The sequence below is a fragment of the Aspergillus sydowii genome (assembly GCF_001890705.1).
Source record: "Aspergillus sydowii CBS 593.65 unplaced genomic scaffold ASPSYscaffold_2, whole genome shotgun sequence".
Lineage (NCBI taxonomy): Eukaryota > Fungi > Ascomycota > Eurotiomycetes > Eurotiales > Aspergillaceae > Aspergillus > Aspergillus sydowii.
In genome coordinates, this window is record NW_024467860.1 from 3405571 (window position 1) to 3427728 (window position 22158).

General features: G+C 48.7%; 11 protein-coding genes across 11 annotated transcripts; 8 read left to right on the top strand and 3 right to left on the bottom strand.

Moving 5' to 3' along the window:
* Positions 1–407: 407 nt before the first annotated feature.
* Positions 408–2135, top strand: ASPSYDRAFT_86662 (uncharacterized protein; the record flags this gene model as incomplete). The annotated part of the gene is made up of 6 exons (XM_040851707.1): positions 408–595; positions 651–728; positions 782–959; positions 1018–1360; positions 1421–1889; positions 1958–2135. The coding sequence occupies 6 exons, from the start codon at positions 408–410 to the stop codon at positions 2133–2135; spliced, it is 1434 nt and encodes a 477-aa protein (XP_040706820.1).
* Positions 2136–2561: 426 nt separating this feature from the next.
* ASPSYDRAFT_28623 (uncharacterized protein) lies at positions 2562–3728 on the top strand (the record flags this gene model as incomplete). Its single annotated transcript, XM_040844537.1, has 1 exon — positions 2562–3728. The coding sequence occupies one exon, from the start codon at positions 2562–2564 to the stop codon at positions 3726–3728; it is 1167 nt and encodes a 388-aa protein (XP_040706821.1).
* A 1245-nt stretch (positions 3729–4973) lies between these two features.
* Positions 4974–6304, top strand: ASPSYDRAFT_144689 (uncharacterized protein; the record flags this gene model as incomplete). Its single annotated transcript, XM_040841456.1, has 6 exons — positions 4974–5052; positions 5227–5339; positions 5393–5518; positions 5619–5788; positions 5849–6188; positions 6239–6304. 6 exons carry the CDS (start codon positions 4974–4976, stop codon positions 6302–6304), a joined length of 894 nt encoding a protein of 297 aa, XP_040706822.1.
* Positions 6305–6907: 603 nt separating this feature from the next.
* Positions 6908–8132, top strand: ASPSYDRAFT_41714 (SGNH/GDSL hydrolase family protein). Its single transcript, XM_040846326.1, has 5 exons — positions 6908–6950; positions 7041–7123; positions 7185–7446; positions 7509–7764; positions 7814–8132. The coding sequence occupies exons 2-5, from the start codon at positions 7105–7107 to the stop codon at positions 8030–8032; spliced, it is 756 nt and encodes a 251-aa protein (XP_040706823.1). The 5' UTR covers positions 6908–6950; positions 7041–7104; the 3' UTR covers positions 8033–8132.
* Positions 8133–10376: 2244 nt separating this feature from the next.
* Positions 10377–11171, top strand: ASPSYDRAFT_86666 (uncharacterized protein; the record flags this gene model as incomplete). The annotated part of the gene is made up of 2 exons (XM_040851709.1): positions 10377–10581; positions 10639–11171. 2 exons carry the CDS (start codon positions 10377–10379, stop codon positions 11169–11171), a joined length of 738 nt encoding a protein of 245 aa, XP_040706824.1.
* A 72-nt stretch (positions 11172–11243) lies between these two features.
* ASPSYDRAFT_66069 (uncharacterized protein) lies at positions 11244–13404 on the bottom strand. Its single transcript, XM_040850345.1, has 4 exons — positions 12898–13404; positions 12207–12548; positions 11584–12144; positions 11244–11526 (listed from the first exon to the last, which is right to left on the bottom strand). The coding sequence occupies exons 1-4, from the start codon at positions 13022–13024 to the stop codon at positions 11315–11317; spliced, it is 1242 nt and encodes a 413-aa protein (XP_040706825.1). The 5' UTR covers positions 13025–13404; the 3' UTR covers positions 11244–11314.
* Positions 13405–13669: 265 nt separating this feature from the next.
* Positions 13670–16416, bottom strand: ASPSYDRAFT_66070 (uncharacterized protein; the record flags this gene model as incomplete). Its single annotated transcript, XM_040850346.1, has 8 exons — positions 13670–14025; positions 14096–14163; positions 14389–14479; positions 14568–14918; positions 14991–15855; positions 15910–16196; positions 16266–16353; positions 16394–16416. 8 exons carry the CDS (start codon positions 16414–16416, stop codon positions 13810–13812), a joined length of 1989 nt encoding a protein of 662 aa, XP_040706826.1. The 3' UTR covers positions 13670–13809.
* Positions 16417–16693: 277 nt separating this feature from the next.
* On the bottom strand, positions 16694–17233 carry ASPSYDRAFT_28629 (uncharacterized protein; the record flags this gene model as incomplete). Its single annotated transcript, XM_040844538.1, has 1 exon — positions 16694–17233. One exon carries the CDS (start codon positions 17231–17233, stop codon positions 16694–16696), a length of 540 nt encoding a protein of 179 aa, XP_040706827.1.
* Positions 17234–17825: 592 nt separating this feature from the next.
* On the top strand, positions 17826–18764 carry ASPSYDRAFT_86668 (ankyrin repeat domain-containing protein; the record flags this gene model as incomplete). The annotated part of the gene is made up of 1 exon (XM_040851710.1): positions 17826–18764. One exon carries the CDS (start codon positions 17826–17828, stop codon positions 18762–18764), a length of 939 nt encoding a protein of 312 aa, XP_040706828.1.
* A 192-nt stretch (positions 18765–18956) lies between these two features.
* Positions 18957–19843, top strand: ASPSYDRAFT_41716 (uncharacterized protein). Its single transcript, XM_040846327.1, has one exon. It carries the CDS (start codon positions 19206–19208, stop codon positions 19770–19772), a length of 567 nt encoding a protein of 188 aa, XP_040706829.1. The 5' UTR covers positions 18957–19205; the 3' UTR covers positions 19773–19843.
* Positions 19844–20150: 307 nt separating this feature from the next.
* On the top strand, positions 20151–22105 carry ASPSYDRAFT_142931 (cytochrome P450; the record flags this gene model as incomplete). The annotated part of the gene is made up of 7 exons (XM_040841289.1): positions 20151–20352; positions 20411–20543; positions 20608–20799; positions 20868–21019; positions 21069–21316; positions 21388–21659; positions 21733–22105. The coding sequence occupies 7 exons, from the start codon at positions 20151–20153 to the stop codon at positions 22103–22105; spliced, it is 1572 nt and encodes a 523-aa protein (XP_040706830.1).
* Between the last annotated feature and the right edge of the window lie 53 nt (positions 22106–22158).

Consider the following 22158-nt stretch of genomic DNA (forward strand, 5'->3'; position numbering starts at 1 on the left):
TTCTATTCATGCCTTGCAGCTCCAGGGAGTTATAGAGTGATTATAACCATGACCACAGCATTTGCTCACGTTCATAACCTTTGTCGCCACCTAGGTACCCCAATCCCGGAATTTGGAGCACACTGGTTCGTTCCAAGACTTGGATCGGACCCCATGCCGGATGGTGCCGGATACGTTCAGCTACCGGATAGTACTCGGCAACAGTAAAGTAAACCCCAGTCTGGGGACCCCAGAAATGCATCCCGGAGTGTCCTTTCCGGTCACAGATCCTTTGACTAGATTTAGTCTAACTTGGCAACTTGTACACAGCCTGTGTCCGTGCCCTCCCTATATACAAGGGGGGTTGGTCCCTTTCCTGTCCACACCAGATCACTCCATTCCACCAACTCTCTCTCTCTCTCTCCAAAATGTCACCTGCAGATCCTATTATGGCCATTGCCCCTAAAACGTCGCTGAGGCTCAATCATCCCGTGGTACAAAACCTGATTACGGGTCTCGTCATTGCGTGCTCGGCTGGTATATACCTGGCCCTGACTGGTCTCGGTGCTGGCGGCGGCAAACCCAGCTCACAGGCCCTTGCAGCGACGTCAAACTCGTGAGAAGACATGGCATATTCCAGGATTCGCTGATGGCGGGTCTAACTATCAAAGGGTCCTATACGCCCTATTTGCAGTCGCAGGATGGCTCTCAGCGGGTCTCTTGAATGCCTTTGGGCCTAAAATCACAATGTCAGTATTTTATTCTTGACGCTGCCAGGGTGAAGCCTCACTAAATCTGACAGGGCACTTGGTGTCCTTGGATATCCTCTCTTCGCTGGAGGCCTCTGGTACTTTGACGTATCTGGGAATGCCTGGTTTGCCATTTTTGGCGCAGCCATGAACGGCATTGGGGCTGGCCTCTTGTTTACAGCAGCTGGGTTCGTTCAGTTTGCATATGCCGAGGAAAAGGAAAAGGGTCTGGTGCGTATTTTATTCTGCCTTCACGGAAGATATTAAGTATACTTACTGTTCCCCAAAGTTTATTTTCTGGCAGCATACTATGCTCAGCGGAGGCTCCATTGTTGGAGCCATTGTTACCTTTGGCATCAATTTCCACAAAACAAGAGCTAGCGTTCCAAGCTCGGTATATGCCATCTTTATTGCTACCATGGCCGCTTCGAGTCTCATTGCTCTGGGATTGATCATCTCGCCGAAAAAGGTCATTCGCGGGGATGGCACCCACCTTGCAGAATTCAAGCAAACGACCGTCAGGGAGGAACTTGTAGGACTTTGGCGAACGATTTCAAGCCTCAAGGTCGCCCTCATGCTGTTTCCTATGTTCGTTTCTGAGTTTGCTCTTGGGATACAGACAAGTTTCAATGGTATGTTGTCGCTCTTGCTGGCGCATTCCGAAAATTCGCCCCCCTCTAACATTGCCATAGGGTATTACTTTTCTCTGCGAACCAGAGCTCTGAATACCATCCTGTATAATGCTCTCCAGATCGTCCTTCCCGCCATTCTTGCTGCCCTCTTGGACGCCCAGTGGATTGGTGTCCGTAAAGTCCGCGGAATCGTTGGTGTCGCCTTTACGGCCGCTACAACGATCTCTCTGGCAGTCGCGGAGCTCGTATACTTCAGGCAAAATGTCGATCGCACAGTACCTGGCCCATCGATGGACTGGTCGGATCCTGGATATGGAGAAATCATGGTTCTTCATCTCCTCTGGGGCGGTTGCTTCTGCTGCTGGACATTTACAGTGCAGTGGATCATGGGTTCCATGTCAAACAAGCCAGATGTACTCTCACGGTACGCTGGGCTATTCAAGGGCACTTCGTCCCTTGGTGTTTGTGCGGCGTTTGCTATTGACGCAAGGAAGCCTCAATACTGGGTGGAAATGGCCATTCATCTTGGGTGAGTTCAGTCTATCCATCTCTACCTCTAATGGATGAAGGGACGTGCTAATGTTTTTATTCTCGCAGGCTCTACGTTGCTGCAATTCTAATCATGTTCTACGTTGTCTGGTCTTGGATCACTGATACCGACTATCTTAAGGAGGAGGGGGTTATCATTCCCAAGCATGTGGCTGAGGAGCTTATCATCACGGAAGGCGTCTCAGAAGCGGACAAGACGAAGTCGGCAGTCGAAGAGAAAGATTAGTTGCTATTCCCTAGGAGGGACTCTAGGAGTAAGATTGTTATCCACAGGATTGTATCTCGTTTAGGAGACCGCCACCATTTTAGCACTGTAATTCAGAGATTTATTGTTCTGTTGCCATGGTTAGTTCATATTGGTATTACACTAAAAAGATAGGATAAACGCGCCGCGCTTAGCTTGAAGTTAGCTTCAGAATGGTAAGACTTTTCTCAGGTGGGTACGGAAGACTCGGATACATTATCTGCTGGTAAAATTCCAGGTCGTAGCGCTGCAGAGATACACATATATGGATCTGAAAGGCTGCGTTACTATCCAGCGATTCACGACTTTTCAATCCGGCGTCTTCGGACAAGGCTCGTATAGAAATCATTAACCGGTATCTAGAAGACTTTCCCAAGTTCGCTTTGCACCTGCTAATCATGCATGAAGATGGATCCCTTTGCCCGACTCCCCTGGTTCATTTTGAAAAGCGTTCTATCGAGTCTCCCGGATTTATTCTCGCTACACAGTCTGTATTGTGCATCACCGGGTGTTGCGGTATTTTTAAGCGAGCACAATGACTTGTTTGCTCAGATTGTCGATGCGATTATGGCCAGGCCCGCACGCGAAAGTGGTCTCCTGCCTTATATTCAGGATCTCATGAGGCTGGTTGTTCTGGTATGGAGTCCAAATGCGCACTCATACGCAGAGATCCCCGAAAGCATACAGTATGCCGGGGAGCAGTCCGCACGCCCCCAATTACCTATATTGAAGGAAATTCCCTTATCAACACCTTCTCCTGTGCTTTTCAGTCTGCTTGACCTTTTCATGGGACTACGACGTGTCGCACATAAATGTTTCCACTCTATGATTGACAGGTGCCTGCAACTCCCGGTTGAGCATCTACCCCCGAGAGATTCCAGAACAAAAGGCAAGGGCATGCGCCCAGGAAGGTATCTCAGTCATGGGAAGCCGACCGACAGGAGCCAACGCCCCCAGGGTATTCCGTATGTCCCAGTTGATACTGGTCCACCGACGCGATTGGAGGAGCAACGGCTGCTCGGCTGTCTGCTTTGCGTTATATTCTTCTACGATCTGCGCGAGTCATCGGGTATCCCTGAGATATGGCGGCACATAGAAGCCCTGCTGGCTACAGATGTGGAAGAATTTTGGGCCACATTTGAACCTAGCAATTGGAGCCTTCGGGAGCAACTAAGCACTATTCTTCTTTGGTTAGATGAGCAGGCAGGTGGCCGTGAACAGATATCGTCGTGGTTGCGCTCGGTTGCATGCTCATCAGAGGACATCCACTGCTGCGGATACTATGTACTTGTGACAGACGATCCGGAAGTATGGGATGAATCGCAGACCATGCCCGGGGAATCCCATGCTTTCTCGCATCTGTGGAACAGCAGGATCTTGAACCATTCGCCGATCAGGTGCATGGATTTCTCCATGGTTCGTCCATATGGCTTGGTGTTTTGGGAAACAGACAGGTTAGAAGCTCTGGGATACCCTGTAAGGGGAAACCCGATGCCGTGTTGGTTTGCCCTATCCTCAATCCTCTCAGAACAAGATTGGCGAGAAATAATAAGGCAGCAACATATCCATCACTAGTTGGCTTTGAATTTTTTAACGGCACTAAAAGGCATTTTGTAGTTCCCAATAAGCCTAATATTGTAACACGAATGGGAATAGTACATTCACGTTGGCCAAACCCTTGAATCTAAGTCTCAGTTTATCCCTATTCAACAGAGTCGATCTTGAAGTAGAGTGATGGCGCACCATCGGCTCCGAATACTGTAATCTCAGACACTGTTTTTATTCCCAGCTGCGCCTTATGTTGAATCAAAAACCAAGCAAGACCAAAGCCATTGGGGGTGTTCAACAGAGCATACTAGCCGTCCGAACCTGGCCGGAACGTCCTTCCTGCTTCCTGCAACGGCGATAGACTCGTCCAGTCGGAGAATGTGTCGCCCTCCCCTATAGCATCGCTCATGATGCCCACTGTGACGTCGTTGGCAACTGGTATTATAACAAATAAGTGAGTCCAGCAATATTCATTTCCATCCTGCTCTTTGTGTACCTCTGCTGTCGTCGAGACGCAGTCCGTTCCATCCCGGGCATACCATATTGCGTGACCGACATAATCGTCGACGGAACTACGGATTCCAGCACAGGCAAAGTTCCAAACCGGTCCTCCCAATTATAAAATCCGGACTGCCCAGTTGCCTCACGGAGATTGGCTGACACAACGGCAGTCAGCATTGCCACGCCCCAATATGCAAGACCAGTCACAGCGATTGCTCTCGGAGAGTCTCATACAATGTGACAAAAATAAGCCACGGCCAAATCTACCCCTCACTCCCAATGGAAAAAGAAAACTGTGTAAGTCGGGCCCATTGTCGATGTCCGCCAATGGTGTTTGCTATCTTGCAGAAAGGAATCCCCGGGCAAGTGGTAGAACTGGAACCACGGCGCGTAGAGAAGATCTCTTGTATAGAACAACAAAAGAATATGCGATGCACACTGTACATGAGCCTGGACCCAGTTCAAAGCTATAACCGGCATTGACCTCGCCAGGGCCGCGCAAAATTGCTCTAAAGGTTCTATTGTGCGACATTGGATGTGGATGAATGCTCAGATATAGTACGATTGAAAATCCAGCCACAGGGTGAAGACGTCACCCAGGTCACCGTAGATGTAAAATGGCTGCTTGAACAAGGTATATTAGGAGGATGTCCGTGTTTTATTTTGTTCTTTGGGGAATAGAAAAGGGCCGAAGAGGTATTGTTCGTGGACCTGATATACCCCGATGCTTGCTCGCTGAACACGAGAACCAAAAGCCAGTACAGTCTCAAGATGAATTCATCTAGCGTGAGCTTGCTGGAATACCTTCGATCGAAAACACAAGTTGATCTGGATACTTTTGACGTTACCGGTGAGATACTCGGTGGGATATTCCATCTACAGACGACACTGACGTCGCCCTTTAGTCGCTGAGGAGTTCGGGAAATGCGTTGACTGCACTTCGAACCAGGTATTCCGTTATATACTTTCTCTTTACCATACCTTGAAATCAGTCTAAGCATCAAGCAGTATGAGTACTACACAGAGCTCGCGAAGCCAACCAGGAAGGACATTCTGGAGAAGACGCTGGAGCTGTCCTCAAATCTCCATGATCAGTTCCCTGAGGTGACGTTCGAAGAGCTTGCAGTGGAAGTTGCCGTATGTGCATCACTACCATTTTATAAACTCTCATCCTCATGCTGGGTACACAGGCGGCTCTCTTAGGCCATGAAATGTTACCAGCCTTCACGGGCTGTCTCCATATTATGGCAAATCCCAAATATGCCTATTCTAAAGACAAGGTGGTTGAGACGGCAAAGAGTACGTTGCAATCTATTGTTCATGATATGTATGCTGGGACTAATTGCATGCAAAGGAATTCATAGTATATTCGCCCTCGTCGATCCCTTCTTCCCCACTTCTCGCATCGTCATCAAGGTCGCTGCAACCTGGGAAGGCCTCCAGGCATGTCGAGAACTACGGGACTACGGTATCAAAACGCTTGCGACAACATTATTCACCATGGAGCAGGTTATACTAGCAGGCGAGGCTGGCTGTGTGTCTATCTCGCCGTTTATACACGCGTTGAGAATTCTCCTTGAACCGGAGTAGGTGACCTTAAAAATGAATCGCATTACACGAATATAGTTGCTAACAGTTAAAATCAGATATAGAGATCCCGATCCTCAACTCGATCTATGCGTACAGGCCCAGGAATACTACAAGAGGCAGTCTCTACCGACCAAGGTCAAGGCCTGCTCCAATGCTACTCTGGATGAACTTCTACAGGTAGCTGGGGTTGATGCGCTTACGATCATACCAGATGATTTGAAAGCGCTCAAGTCCACTTACAGAGAGGAAAAAGAAGTAACCGATATGTCTTTGTTCATGGCCGATCGCTGCGGCCAAAGTAAACCACAGGATGTGTCGTATATCAATGACGAAATAAAGTATCGTGCGGACTTTGAGCAGGCACAGGAGGGACGGGCACAGGCAAAGCTTTCTGAGGTACGTCAGTCTTGAGATGTCCAGAGTCTTCTCGCTAATAAGGAATACAGGCCATTGACATATTTCGTGACTTTCAAACCAAGGCAGAAGCTGTCGTCAGGAATGCCAGAGCGTAAAACCCGAAGGAATCACGGCGCTTCCCAGATACATTGCAATCAGTATTCTGTGGGTTTCTCCTAAATTCATGCTATGTTCTATTTTTCAAATAAATGTTGTCAATCCGACACAATGTTCCATGTAGGAAGTGCCTGAGGTGTGCCCTGACTTAGCGCCCCCAAGCTTCATGCATGAGTGAAATAGGCACTCGCTCGAAGCTCAGGGAACCCAAAGGCTCATCGTATCATGAAGAAGCTGACGAATATTATGTGTCTATGGCTAGACCTGCACGCATGCAAGGCTACCACACAGATCCGTGCCCTACCATGGGTTGACCCAAAGTATAATCATCATGCAGCAAAGAAAGCTGGAGGTGTCCGCTTACTCTGCAGAGTCAACCCAAGATCTCATCAACCCTTGCACCGAGCTGAGATTGCCTTTGGACAGCGTTACACAAGAATGCTCGACTCATCGCGCCTCCGCTTTCACCGCTCGTCTGCAGTCCCATTATAAAAGGGAGCCTCTCACAGTCTCTCGGCCTCCGGGATACAATTCCTGCACGTAAAAAGCAAAAATGAAAGCCCAGGGAATCCTGTCGTTGTTGTCATCTTTCCCTGTCCCGGGGAGGGTTGGCCAGAGCCCAGACATCCGGTCTCTATTTACCTTGTACGTCACTATAATATGGACACAGTTAGATCAAGGGTGGGATGCTCGGGCCGTGCACAACAGCTAATCTGCGACATTCCATGCCAATAGCGGCGACTCGTACTCGAGCACAAATTTCAATGTCTCGTCGACGCAGCCCTCACCGGAGAACCCAATGGGGAATCCCCAACTCGGTAGAACTCCTTTTATCCGACCTAGTGCACGTCATTGTCTGACTGCAATCCAATCCGACAGGACACGGCGCCGCAGCAGATTCAATCAACTGGGTTGGGTATCTCACGACGCAGTACAATGACACCACCGTGCTAAGCTATAACCATGCCGTGTCCGGCGCCACAGTGAACAACTCCATCGTTGCATCTGACCACGATGTACCCCAGGATCTGGTGTACCAGGTGCTAGACGGGTTTGAGCGGAACTATTGTCCCCCACATATAGCTGGCCTGGGATGGAGGGCTGAGGAAGCCTTGTTCGGGGTCTGGATTGGAATTAACGAGTATGCCTTGTCATTGAGTTCAATGAAGCATAGATGCCCTGGCTGATGGTTGCCTTTCGCAGTATCTACTTTGCATACCAGCTCCCTGACCCCCTGGAGATATTATCTCGTGTACTACAGAGCTACTTCAATCTCGTCGACCATCTGCACGCCTGCGGTGCTCGGGACTTCCTCGTATTCAATATCCCACCGTGCGACCGAACCCCGAATATAGTGGCACTCAAGCAGTCGGAGAGAGAACTATACGAGTCTGTGACTGCGCAATTCAACAACCGCCTCCGTCATGGAGTTGAGGAATGGCGTTCAGCTAACCCTGATGTGAGTGTCCATCCCCGCTGGCGTGTAGAACATGGCTAATCGTAGAAAGTCTACAATGAGGACCTACGACGCTTGGTCATTCTTCACTGAGATACTGGATAACCCGCAGCAATACGGCTTTGTTGACAGCACTTGCATAGGCTATGAGCAGGGGTGTCTCTGGTGGGATGATTTCCATTCTGTCTCGGCGTTTCATAACCTGCTTGCTGCTGATGTTGGGAGATTCTTGGTTGGTAGACCCGTAGGCTGTTGCTCTGCAATTAAGTAATATAGATATAGATTGCGCCTCTTAGACTATCTCTCATGGCAGATCCCTCGTTATGGCTGTTAGCGTGGTCCTACATACCGAATTCATGAATAGCTTTAGCAGTGACACCACCTGGCCATTGGGTATTTGCCAGCGAAGGTCAGCTGGACGATGTCACACAATCTACGGGTAATTTATGGGGGAAGCGGGGTAATGCAATATTCGTGGGGTCACAATGCAGGCGGACGTGTTTGATATCGTTGATATCCTGGAATCTAGGCCGGCCTTGAGTCTGAATAAGACGATCTGTGTAACGGTCATTTTGCGGGGTGCTAACCTCAGCTCTGCAAGATGAACTTCCGTGTTGGAGTATGAAAAGGGAAACTTCAGGGATAATTACTATAGGCTGAGGTGTACTTCGTTCCCTCACTGTCTGGAATAATGGCTGTCAGCAGATTATCATGAACGCTGACTCAATTATAAATTCATGAACGTACACATCCTGTAAAGTAAACCAGCACAGCAAAACAAAAGAATAGACCAACTTATCGCAACTGTACTGTTGTCACACCAAAACGGCAATCTGGAAATTCATCAACTCCCCTCTGCCAGTACCAACTCCCACCGAGCTGTCCCACGGCTTCGCTATCCAGGCTCCGTCTTCCTCCGACCTGTGGGAAACCCCAACAACAGCCCCGGTCTTCACCTGACCCATGGTCTACCAATTTATTCCACTTGAATCATTCCGCAGAGCCTGGATCACAGTCACCGCGGATCTCGAAGAGCTATACGCGCATGGCGGCTTGGCGCTCATCATCCACCGGCCTGACGCAACCCGCGCATTGATCAAGGCCGGTATCGAGGCTATGAACGGAGAATAGATTGTCTGCGTTGTTGGGAGGGATAGACTGCCTGATTCCAGTCCGGGCATTTTGATTACAACCGGTGTTGATCCCAATATCGCCGGCACCGAAGTGACGATCGAGATGGAGAGAGAGGGAATTAGCCTGGTTGTGTTTGAACCCCAGGCGGGGGATGGAACTGGTCCTGCGAAGAGCAAAGTGATTCGAGAGATGGTGTGAGTATTTGCTGGCAGTGGTGATGAGGAGTGCTGGATTGAAGCGTGGGCGGCCAAACCGCTTGGAGATGCGAAAGATCCTGATATGGTGGTGAGGTTCAGGGGTCCTGTTGTTGAGAGATCTTAAATACTTAGATACTTGTGTCATTGACAATACCAACATCAATTCCATGTCTCTCTTAGAGAAGCACAGCCTTGGCCTGCTATATGTCTCCAGTGATACTTCCCTTGAGGATATCGTTTACCTGATGAAGCGCAATGGAGCTGTCGTCGTGCGCAGTCTCAGCTCGACCGAAGCCCTAGACTGGACATACGTGGAAATCAAAGATAGGATCAATCAAGATGTTGAATTGGACAGGGCCTTCTTTCCAAGTGCGTCTTTCACATCTGAAGTACCTTTTGGATAGGCTTCTTACAACTCGTTTAGAGGAAACAAACGAGCCCCGTCACTCATCGCCAGAAGTCCAACGTACACCAGGACACAAGTACTGAACCCGCTGCCTAACTACAAGAAACACATCCTGATGGCGCGAGAAACTCACGGAGTCTGTATCGAAGCCTCAAATCACATCGTGCGTCGCAATCAAGATAGAGCCCGGTGCCAAAGCACGGCCCTCAGTATTAGTTAGCCTTATACCTTCACACAAGAGGTCTCAAGTCTACCTATTTATTATAAACCTATATATCTAAAGAATAGGTGTTCGCGAGATAGGGATATTAGTTGATAGTATAAAGACTTGGATAGAACCAATATGCGGAAACTATATAGGATATAATTAAATATACAAAATATCACTTCAAAAACAAAAGCATACAGTACAACAGCTAGAAGTAAGGTTATCCTCACCAGGCATGCGAAAATTTAATACTGCTCTACTCCAATCCTAAAGCACCGCTTGGCTGAGCTTTACCAAGTTAACTATTTATTACTAAGCTAAAATGTATAAGTTAACTTAACTTATAGTCAGTTATCTCTACGGTAATCGACACCCAGCAGCACGCCACCTAACTTCGCAATCCAACCCTCACCTAGAGGATGATTATAGGGATTAAGAATTTCAATTTAGGATCTAGATGAAGCTCCCAATTAGTTATAAAACCTCTATACAGACGGTAGCCAGAAGATCTCGCACCTTCAATCCTATTCAATTCAGTAACTTAGTCATCAACCTAACCAATTCAGCACTAGTAGTCATCTCCGTCGGTCATAATGTTCTGGGCCGGTGGTCCGGGCTAATTACAGATTCTTCATATTCCTCGGATGTCCCTTCCAATGGACCTTTCACCATGTCGACTTATCACCGGATGATGTCAATGGTCAACGGTGGCTACGAACCCGGGATGGTGGTCTGGACCAAGTTCCACGTCCCAGAGGAGCTTGACACTAAGGAGTGTATTGGATATTTCCAGCCATTGGTTCACGCTGTTGGCCACCAAGAGACTCTGTGGTCCAGGGCAGCCGAGAATACTAATACAATCCTTATAGTATCATGTAAGTTGCTATCACTACCTACGTATATTAGAATATACGGTATAGTAATTAGTTTAGTATGGTACACAGCCGCAGAGCTAGGAGATTTCACAGCCTCTCCCTCCGCGCAACTATACACAGAGAACCTTGCTAGCAAAGGAATAACACCACTTGTCTTATTTGAGACAATTTATTGGCCTGGAAACTGGTTTTCATCATTATCAGGATCATACCTCCAATTGCACTGGGTGTACTTCTCAGTGCCGATGACTGAGGCCCATCATGCCCAGATTTCAGAAATCAGGGGCATGGAACCGCCAGCTTTGGGCATTAGTGGTCGTCAGAAAAACCCAGTACAAAAACACCGTAATGTTCAGCTGTGGGCTACCCGGACGGAAGATGGGAATGGCCAGGAAGTTCAACTGATGTTGTGGCTACATTTCTGGAGGGATGCAAAGAAGGCTGAGTGGAGGAATATAGTACAGCATACTAACATGAATTGGGGTAGTCCCCGGACAATAGGGGAAGGCTTTATTAAGGGCCTCGAGGAAGCGCGTCCGATGGAATGGAAAGAGGAGATCTATGAGTTTAAGAAATTACCACGTTACTGAACAAGTCCCAATCTATTTACTAAAGGAGCTGCTTGATTCCCTTGATAGGATTAGCAGAGTGTATGTGGAGCGGATCCCCTCTTGTTTTTGCTACCTACTACTACTTTCCAAGTTGCCTCCTTCCTTCATAGCAGTACTGGGCCCTAGATCTGGACCAACTCTGCAACACCTGACTGAAAGCTCCACCTCTGGTTCGACTGTTTGCTCCATTGCGTCTGCTGGAAGTACCAGTAGCCCACACTGAAGAATACATATGACTCTGGGTTGCGCTGAATAAGCTGCCCGTTGCTCTCATCTTCGCCCTCCCGTATCTCCATGGGATTATTGAGCCACTCCTGTTGCACCGGCCACTCGTCTGCAACAGCCATTAGCGAAGCCTGCGAGTAATTTACGTGAGCGACCTCAGACTTACACGTTATATCAGGGGTGTCCGCGTTCCCCATCACGAGATGGAACACTTCATGGTAGAATGTCGCGCTCCGCGGGAGGACCTTCCCAAGAGCCATACCCTTCGTCGGCTTCTTCGAACCAAGCCCATCGACAAAATACCTCGTCGTGAAGCTAGACGAACATAGCGTAACCGTACTGCGGGCGGTTTGCTCCTGCGTCGCGCCTAGATTGTCCTTCGATACAGTGCAATACGTCTTACCGCGCCCGTAATCCTGATCAAAGATGTACTGCCCTAAATCGTCCGACCAGTACGGAATATTGGCATTTCTCACCAGTGCATCGCTCCCATCTTCGCCGTCTTTCCAGAGAAATTGACGATATTCTGCAATGTCTTCGATAGCGACGGGAGCAAAGGCGCCGTTTGGATCTGATGGATCGATTGTCGTGATCGTGTCTTTTTCTGCGTCCCAGGCTGCGTCTGTCCGGGAGAGCCTGGTGAGCCACGTGTCGTCGCAGTATAGATGCGGTGTCGCACCTGGACTAGGCGATCCGTTTAGGAATTGCTGCACTCGCGTCAGATAACCTGTAGTGTATATAGTCAGCAATCTGACTCCTAAAGTCCCATGCGTGGGCGGGAACCCGCACCCTTCACAAAAGCCATTGCCGTCGCATCGGAAGTACTGTCGATCTTGAAGTGGTTCCAGAGATACCGTCTGGCAGTGTCGTACTCTGCAGCAAAGGGATTTGTCGAGTCGGCGAGCGCCTTCAGGCCTGAATCAGCCAAGGCTTTGCTTTCAGATAGCCATGTTCCCAGCGGAATGGGGAGACGCGAAGCGCAGCCGCCTGACTTAGTAGTGTCCTGTCCATCTGCGCCCTTTTTGAGCACGAATAGATCGTCAATGGTTGCGTCGCTCAGAGCAGGTACGCATCTCAGCAGAAATAGGAACAGCAGAAAGAAATTTAGATGCGATTGGTGGATATGGATCACTTATAATAGAGTATTTATAACTCTTCCAGTTACAAATGAATGAACCTAAGGATTCTGGAAAATGAGGATGCTTTGCAATTGGTCCCCCTGTGTCTGCGGGCGGTGTTGTAGAAAGATCTCTAGGCTGGTTAACTTTTTCGAGTAAGCACTCTATAGCTAGCGCATGGAGATATTACCTGTTTTCAAGCTAGTCTTAGAGACAGGTAAATTAAAAGTTCAGGCCTCTTTAAGAAAGAGTAATATATAGCTTATTGTTATACCCTTTATTAATATTATAATATATCAGTAATATCTTATACCTAAAATAATATTGTCACGACCGCCAAGGCTGCGCCACGTGACACCTACCATGAGACCCCTGCGGACCGCCGCCGGAGCGCCTCCTGACGACCACCGCGGCGGCAACCACCAACTGACCAACTGCCGCTCTGTCGACCGCCGAACATCTCCGACAACCAACCACCAAGGATCCCATGTATCATGATCCTTCACGAGGCAGCCAAGGCCTCACTTGTTCCTATTCAGGAAGGATCTACAAGAAGCAACTGTATGGCAGCCTGGCCAGGAGGGGTAGCTAAGACAGGTAGCCTAACCACCCGCGGAGACAGCTGCCGGGGGATTCTATATGAGATCTCTAGATATTCCAGTTCCTATAGATCCTTAAGCAATTCATTCTGTTTCTAACTGAGCTACCTGATTGGCTGAGCCAGAATTCCCATATAGCGTTGACATTGCTTGATAGTTGCTAGATCTTGGCATCGCTTGGTGCCTTAAATATAGAATATACTTAAATAAAGCAGGATCTATATACAAGGTCCTTGGCCTTTGGGGTTATTGTGAATAGTATGAACGAGTATAATATATCTAAGAATAAGAGATTAAAGATTATAAATAATATATTTTAAGAATTAAGGAATTCTAGTAGATTAATACTAAAGCTTTAATATTATATTTTTAATAAAGTAAAGAGATTTCTTTATAGGCTAAATTAGCTTTTAGCTAACTTAACTTTATACTTTATAAATATTTAAATACTTTTATAAAAAGTTTTATAATTACTTTTCTGTTTTAAAGATTTTAATCTCTTAAGATTATTTTATAACTATTTTCTACAATTATTCTCGTGGATGAGCCCTGGTATGAGGGCGATCCGTGGTGCTGGCTGTATGACGGGGAAGTCGGGTTGTTCTGTCACACAAGCGAGGACCAGAAATACTATCTCAACCAGGAGTTCGTGGCATGTCAGCCAGATGACTAGACTCATGGTGGGTGTGCGGTAGATACACCGACCTTCCTGATGCTGTTTGGGCCGGGTGATAGTTCGCTCATCAACTTCTTGAGCGGCTCATCCGCGGTGCCAGGCAATGGTTTTGTGGCGAAGTTTTTTTGTTTTATGCCGCTTACTGGGGACACGCCCGCGCTGACCTCTTTTTCTCCAGCGGATGTAGAGTACCCCGATGGGCCCAACGGAAAGGCCTATGGTTTTGAGGGTATTCAATATCTCGACTCCGGTGATTCGCAGAATAATGCTGAGAGTTTTGCGTACCTTGTCACTGGTGACTATCCCTCCCATGACTGTCCCTTGAACCTTTAATGAGCTAATTGCTTCATTAGCTATGTTTCTGAACAATAATGACTTCCACAAGGGGTGGTCCAGTATGTTCTAACAGATTTGATCTCCGGCTATCGATTGTAGTGAATGTCTGGTTGCGCTATGGAAGAAGTTAAGCAGGGAGCTTGACAATTGAAACTAGAGTATAGAGTGCTGAATGATCATCAACATGTTCCGCTTTAGCAATAGATCTGACAGTATCCGAGTACACCAAAAAGCGCAATTACCAGGATGTTCAGTATCAACGGCACCGAGCGAAATGCTAGGGAGCTCTTCAGGTTCTTGGACCAAAGTCTGCTGAACTGGAAGTCCATAACCCTGCCGACAACATAGTTTGCTCATACATGTTGTCCTCCACGGACATCACATGTGCCTTCGATTTATAGGGCAAATGTAAGCAATGTACCTGGTTATCGGTGCCCGCGCAACCACGCCAGCATGCGTAGATGGAGAGCTGGTGTAATTTGCTATGCCGATAGTACTGTAGCCGCGGCTCCCATTCCCCTTTTTTGATGTTGACCTCCTCCAAGGGTTTCCAATCAACGCTGTCGCAATTTGAACGTGGGCCTGCTGCTCGCCGAAGTAGCTTTTGTTCCGCAACATTCCTGAATATCTCTCGAGCAATGGTAGCGTCGAGCCATGGTCGGTCAGAGCTTTTCGAGATATAGTGGGTTGGCATTTGTTCCGTGAGTGGAGTATTGAGTTCCAGATATCTGAGGCTTGGAAACCATCCGAGGCTGTCAAGATGATTGACTGGCTAGCAGACGTGAACTAAATGTTAGTCTTCGGATCTCAACTTATTTTACTGTAGTGCTTCGGGCGGACTCACCATAGCCCCAGCAAAACACATGTCAATGCCGAGTCTTTCGAGCCCCGGTACCTGGCGGGACAAGTCCTCAAGCTCATCAGGCGAAAACAGACATCCTCTATAATATGAGCCCTCGCGAGCCTGTGGAGGAAGCTCTCCTGTGTTTCGTTGGAGAATGCGGTGTGAGTGTAGGCCCTTATGGTCTGTATGTCGGAAGCGCAAATGCCGGATAGAGCTACCGTGATGGCGAGCGACAGAGTAGAGGACATCCTTTGGGAGGTCATACGCCATGAATTCTTCTAGGCCGTGGATCTGGGATACCAGTGCATTAAGGGCTTTGCTTATTTTAGGACCGGTGGTCATTGGGTTTGACTCGTCACTAATCCGGACGGAGAGTGACTTCAGGCTCGTCACACTATCTAAGCTTGATAGACGATCAATCAGTTCGCACAGATCCATTGATCCATCCAGCGCCAAACGCCGCAGGCTAGAGCAACCAGATAAACATTGTGCCCAACCGGCTGCTTGACGGCGATCGAAGCAGAAATTTGTCAGAGAAAAGTCCTGAAGAGTGGGCGGCAGAGCGCTGCCAGCGGCCAACTCGAATATCGGCCTTGACCCTCTGCGAGGACCTGAATGATGCTTTAAAATGAGTCGCTTGAGATTGGGTAGGGAAAGAAGAACATCCCGCAATGTGTCACAGTTGATTTTTGCACCTCCTGCCCGGTCTGGTCTAAAAGTAAGACTCAGCGATATGATATTCGGCGCGGCTGTAACATTTTGCTCAAGTATGTCGATCGGAGGGCCTTCATAGTAAAAGGAAGGCGGAGACCTCCTCTTTTTGAGATTAGAAAAGAGATTAGGAGGAAATGGCAATAGCCGCCATCTGCCACAGTATCAATGTCAGCTTCCTTACAGGCTGGGTAGCCAGAAACTGTACCTGATGATCTCAACATTTGGTAAACTCTCTACAAATTTGCCGATAGCTCCAAGGTACTCGTCTCTGAAGCTGGAGCCGTACGAAACAATCAAAGACCGTGCATGGTGATATACTCTGCTTTCAGAGCTTTGTTGAATGCGGTCCAGCAGTTTTCGAATGCGAATGGTGGCTTCTTCCTCGGGAAATTGGATACATAGGGTCTGAAAGAGGAGAGGCGATATGGCATTGTTTAATGCTCTACAGGATTGGCTGATGGCTCGGAGGCTTGACCAGAAATCCCAGCGGAGCTTTCATAACACACCGTTAGTCAACGTTGCAGGTCGTTCAGATTGCCTCGTAGATACAGGTAGTCTCACATAGTCAAATACGTGGACCCAAATTTCAACAGGCAGGCGTTCGACAGCATTGCCAGTATTGGAGGGCGACATGACCAGAGAGTCTCCGCTGATCGAAGCGAGTTAGAATTACGGGGGAAAAGACATACCTAGCCTTGGGCGCAATGACCATGTGACAGACGGAGGTCAGTACCCGCACCGCGCAATCTCGCTAATATGAGCAGGGGCTGTACTGGTTGTGTGTAGTTCAATACAAAACGCCGTGACGTTTTTGGCTAGTAACGACCCTGACCTCGAGGCTCGAGATTAGAGCCGGGCTCAGAAAACAGAACACAATAATTCTTCCATCTGTAGACAGTTTCCTGTCACTATAGGGATTCTGAAATGCCTGTAACCGGCTTGCATGTACCTAGGTAGCCTCGAACACCATCTCTACTAGGAATTGGCCTCTATCTGGGTCCTTCGTAGATTGCAGGGTTTGTTATGAGGCCTAATAACATCTTGCAGTCTGAATTGTTTCTAACGCGAAGTTTAATGGATTTAAAACCGGGGACAGAGCCAGTGAGCGCTTCGAGTAGTGTGGATATTTGCGGATATGCATCGAGCGCCAAGTGCTGGATGCCCTGCGCACACTGTGCCCATGCAGCTGCCTGTTCGGCATCAAATGTAAAATTCGTAAACGAGAGTATTCGAAGTGTGGCTGGCAACTTGGAGCTTGGTTCCAACTGGAAGGCAGGGTATGAAAGAGAATTTTTATCCCCCCAAAAACGATCGGCGGCTTGCTTTAGGATTAATCGCTTGAGTAGGGGGAGGGAGAGAATAACCTTTCCCAGCTGACCTGTGATGCTTTCTTCGACAGGAGCAGGCCTGAAGGTTATGCTTAGTGACTTGATAAACGAGGCACCGACAAACAGAGGTTCGCTGATAATGGCCTGTGGTGCGCCTTCGTAGTACAGCCGAGGGGGCGGGGACTGAGGAGCCTGGTCCATACTACACTCTGTATCCTAAGAGGCTGAGGAATGCAATGTTACAGGAAGCTTGACCGCACACTGGAAGCTGGACATAATATGTTAATGTCGGATAATAAGCCTCTATTGTTCGATGTTGAAAGTGAGTGACATTCACAAGTACATCCCCCCAGTGAATGGGCCTGCAGTCGAGCAGCCTTGGATAGGAGGGTTCTATTCATTCGAAATATCATTTATCACAAGACAGATTCCCTTTATATTTATTTAATGGGACGACTTCATAAAGATTTACACTCTTTGCAATCCGGCTCCATCTACGAAGCACTCCATTAATTCCCCCACAGAAGCTATTCGGATATAAGTCACTTGATGCTGTTTTGACGTGAACCAGGTGCAGCAAAGACAATAATAAATTCCTCTCCCTGAATCAAAGGTCTATGCATATCCAACATTGATTGATCTTCGTCCAAATAACGTTATTTAATATCACCGCATCTCCTACAGCCGACCAGCATCCAAACATTACTACACTAAACGAGCAACTCATTTCCCAAGCGAGGGTACGCTGAAAGTGACTTGACAAGACGCTTAACAGTTTAATCAGTTGCCCACCATGAGCAGCTTTCTGAATCTCCCAGATGAGCTAATCGAGCTGATTGGGGATGCATCAAACACCCAAGGCGACCTTCTGGCTCTGTCCCGAACCTGCCAGACATGTTACAGCATCCTAAAGCCACGGCTAATCGCGTACAACATCAGAAACCACCAAAGCTCCGGCCTTCGCGACGCAGCTCGTCGGGACGACATCGACCTCGCCCGGGAGTTCCTCCGCCACAAAGGAGTCGACGTTAATAGCACAGCATTTCACCGGCCTGGTGTCTGGGAAACACCACTACTCTTTGCAATGGAGTGCGGACACGAGGACATGGCCGTCCTGCTGCTTGAGCATGGAGCAGACCATGATATGGGCATCAGGGTTCACAGTCCCGGGTTCTTCTTCGAAGCCTGCACACGGGAGAGACTACGAGTTGTTCGCAAGCTCGTCGGAATGGGATGCGTGCCTGACTTTCGCGGATTCCCGCTGTGCAGCTACGGAGTGACGAGTCTGCCTATTGTTGAGATACTCCTGGATTGCTTCGATGCGCAAGTTCCCAGCCCTGATAGAGAACAGCTCTTCCAGGTGTTATACCAAGCGGCGTCTAATGGTGCTGCAGATGTTGTTCGGATGCTACTTGCCAGGGGCGTCCCTGCCAATCCACATGGGTTCATGGTGTTTGGATCAAACGTGCCTTTATACACTGCTATCTTAAGTCGCGCTCCTGAGGTTGCTGGCCTTCTTCTGCAGAATGGGGCGGATTTGTGCTATAATCTTGGCGATCTCAGACAGATTGTTGGTATCCTCTGGCAAGTGCTGCCTTTGCCAGAAGAGGATTATCTTAGACGCCAGCAACAGGAATTACTGGAGCTTCTGCGGTCGGCCGCGGATTCTGTTGCTGATGATGCTGATCGGGTTGCAGTGCAAGCGATATTCCAATCTCTAGGGTCTGGTTGAGGAGGGCTCTAGAAAAGTCCGCAATAGCTCTCAGGTAGTTGGATAGAGATAGAAAATTGATGTATATACATGTACAAATAATTCCAACCCACTGCCAAAAGGGGATATGCAGTCCAGCTCAGTGGTGGGCCTGGTTCCTGCGATTCGCCTCCATAAATGATAGACCCGCATAGATGTGTGTTCACGCTTAACCCCAGCTGTATACGTCTGTTCAGTGCCTTCTACTGGCTGTACCACTTTGTTATTCACTGGGATATTCCCAGTCAGTCTATCTCAACACCATACATGCCAGTCACCTTGCCTGGTCTATAAATCAGACTCTGCCACTGCCCTGCTGTTTCTTTACCCAACCTCCCGCTTCATCTCCATCTCCATCTCTATTGAACCAAAGACCTCAATCCCCCATTTAAGCTCTCATTCAAACCCTAAAAACGCTTAATCATGGCCCTCGCACACCTCCCAACAGAACTGATCCTGCAGATCGCAGAGTCCGCTCCCACCCCTCGAACCCTCCTCACAATGGCCATCCTCAACCGCCGATTCTACAAGATCATCGCCCCCCACCTCATCGAATACAACATCACATACCACAGAGGCGTCGGCCTCGTCCACGCCGCAAAGAAGGGCAACCTGCGCGCCGTCGAGCGTTTCCTCGACGCCGGCGCCGACATCAACACCGCGCCCGTGTACACCAGCAAGAACGTCGACTTTTGTCTCTGGGGTATCTCGTACCTGTACGGCAGTCTGGACGTCCTCGACCTTCCTCTATTCCTTGCCGTGAAAAACAAGCACAAAATGACCGCGCTGTACTTGCTTGAGCGCGGCGCGAACCCGGATATTCGCAGCTGGAAGGGACATCCTCATGTCGCCGACCTGGCCGAGTGGCAGGGGGACTATGTACTGGCGACTCTGCTGCGGGTTTTGAGGGGCTCGCCCGTGGCAGTGGATATAGACTGGCGAGAGTACAGGTACAGGCGAACTGGTTATCCACCGGTCCCTTTGACTTGAGTTGGCTTTGGGGTTTGGGAGGATCTATATCATTGCTTCTTGCACGAAGCACGGTCCTCAGCTTGTATAGCAAGCCCCAGCAGAAGTGCAAACTTGAGACACTGCATCTTGTCCCACAATAGACGATCCAATCACAAGCTTATTATTCGCGATGCGTCACGTCCCCGCACTGTCAAGCTTATTATGCCGCTATATGGTCCCTCTAGCCAGAACAAGTAGTAGACGAAACCACCTTGACCCTAAACGGTTTTAATCCGCGGCGTTGTCCGTTAGTTCAAGGCATCCTGTGTGCAGAATGTCATATTAAGCCATAAAAGGCCGTTTCCCTCGGAAGAGCGACAGCATGCTCAGTAGTCTTCTTATCCTGACACTGCCGATATGGCCATCTTAAACACCCTCCTCAGCACCGCAATCGCATTTTCCATTCTATACTTAATTAAGCACGTTTTTTATAATACAAAACCAACCGCCCCTCTCCCTCCAGGACCTCCAGCCAAGCCGATCATCGGTAATCTCGCAGACCTTCCGTCTCCAGGACAGCAGGACTGGGTCCACTGGCTGAAGCTCAAGGATACATATGGTAGGCAGTCTGGACAAAGCAGTCTCAATAAAACAGCCAGTAGCTAAATGATGCATAGGCCCAATAAGCTCCATCACCGTCCTCGGCCAAACAATCGTCATCATCAACGATGCCCGCATCGCATTCGACCTTCTCGATAAACGGTCCAATATTTACTCCTCGCGACCGAGGATGATCTTTGCTGGTGAAATGTAACTTACTTCCCGCTCTACATAAAGGCAACTTCAAGAAGACGATATTAACGGTCCATGGTAGGGTCGGGTGGGAGCATTTCCTCGCGATGCAGCCCTACTCGGATACATTCCGGGCCTACCGCAAGGCCATGCACCGCGTGCTGGGGAGCAAGAATGCCGTTGCGCAGTTCAATGATCTCCAAGAGGTGGAGGTCCGACGGTTTCTACTACGTGTTTTGCAGAGTCCGGCCGATTTGAATCAACATATTCGGACGTGAGTTCGCCTGCCAGCTCTAGCTAGTTAGCTAGCTAGCAATTTGTATCTGGTGCTGATACAGCCAGGGAGACCGGGGCGGTTATTCTGAAGATCGCATACGGGTATAACATTGAACCGCACGGTCGTGATCCTCTCGTGAATTCTGCGAATAAGGCTTTGGAGAATTTCTCTGTTGCTGCTACCCCGGGAACTTGGATGGTTGATACGATCCCGTTTTGTGAGTGTCTTGCTCTACCTATCTGAAGCACAACTCTAATAATAGACAGTGAGATATATACCAGCTTGGTTCCCCGGGGCAGGGTTCAAGCGCACTGCTGCTTCGTGGAGGGAGAATCTACTCGAGACAACCGAGAAACCATATCGTCTCGTCCTTCAGCAGATGGCGCAAGGCACGTATCCGGCCTCATATTTATCCAAACTGCTGGAGGAATCTCAAGATAGACAACTCACTCCAAAGGAAGAACAAGTCATAAAATTCTCCACGGCGTCTCTCTACGCCGGCGGTGTTGATACAGTACGTCCACCCACCAGGCCGCAGGCTTGGATAACAATAAACAGCCACAATCCACTGACAGATCGACACAGACCGTCTCAACCATATCCTGCTTCTTCCTTGCAATGGCTCTATACCCAGACGTTCAGAAAAGGGCACAGGAGGAACTCGACCGCGTCATTGGACCGAATAAACTCCCCACCTTCGCCGACCGGTCTCAACTGCCCTATATTGAAGCCGTCGTCAACGAGTCCCTCCGGTGGCATCCCGTCGCCCCAATGGGTCTCCCACATATGTGCACCGAGGACGATCTTTATGAGGGATACCTCATACCGAAAGGATCTTTGATTCTGCCTAATATATGGTACTTCCACCCCGTTTCATGATAATGGACACAACTACATACTAAACCATTCTCTTAACTTCTCTTAATATAGGACATTCACACACGACCCATCCACATACCCAAACCCAACAACATTCAACCCAGACCGATTCCTCACGCCCAATCCACAGCCAGATCCACATAATCTGACATTCGGCTTCGGTCGGAGGATTTGTCCGGGTAGGATTATGACTGATTCGACCGTTTTCCTGACGATCGCGCAGTCGTTGGCTGTGTTTGATATTGCCATGGCTGGCGAGGGGAGTGCAACTGCTGCGTTTATGCCGGGGGTTATTAGCCATCCGGTGCCGTATAGACTGGAAATTACGCCTAGGAGCTTGGAGCATGCTGAGCTGGTCGAGTCTGTGGAGAAGGAGTTTCCGTGGGAGAAGGAGAGTGGGGAGGATATTGATGGGATTGTGTAGTAGTTAGGTTGGGTTCTATTTTATGGCAATTCATGATCTCAGTATGCCATGAT

Coding starts and splice junctions, on each gene's coding strand:
- ASPSYDRAFT_41716 (XM_040846327.1), top strand. CDS start 19,206: ATGGCCCTCGCACACCTCCCAACAGAACTGATCCTGCAGATCGCAGAG.
- ASPSYDRAFT_66069 (XM_040850345.1), bottom strand. CDS start 13,024: ATGGGATCCTTGGTGGTTGGTTGTCGGAGATGTTCGGCGGTCGACAGA. Junction 12,549..12,897: donor CGGTCCGCAGGGGTCTCATG/GTAGGTGTCACG, acceptor CTCTATTATAAG/TGATCCATATCCACCAATCG. Junction 12,145..12,206: donor GGCAATGGCTTTTGTGAAGG/GTGCGGGTTCCC, acceptor TATACACTACAG/GTTATCTGACGCGAGTGCAG.
- ASPSYDRAFT_41714 (XM_040846326.1), top strand. Junction 7,447..7,508: donor GTCTGGATTGGAATTAACGA/GTATGCCTTGTC, acceptor TGCCTTTCGCAG/TATCTACTTTGCATACCAGC. Junction 7,765..7,813: donor GGCGTTCAGCTAACCCTGAT/GTGAGTGTCCAT, acceptor AATCGTAGAAAG/TCTACAATGAGGACCTACGA.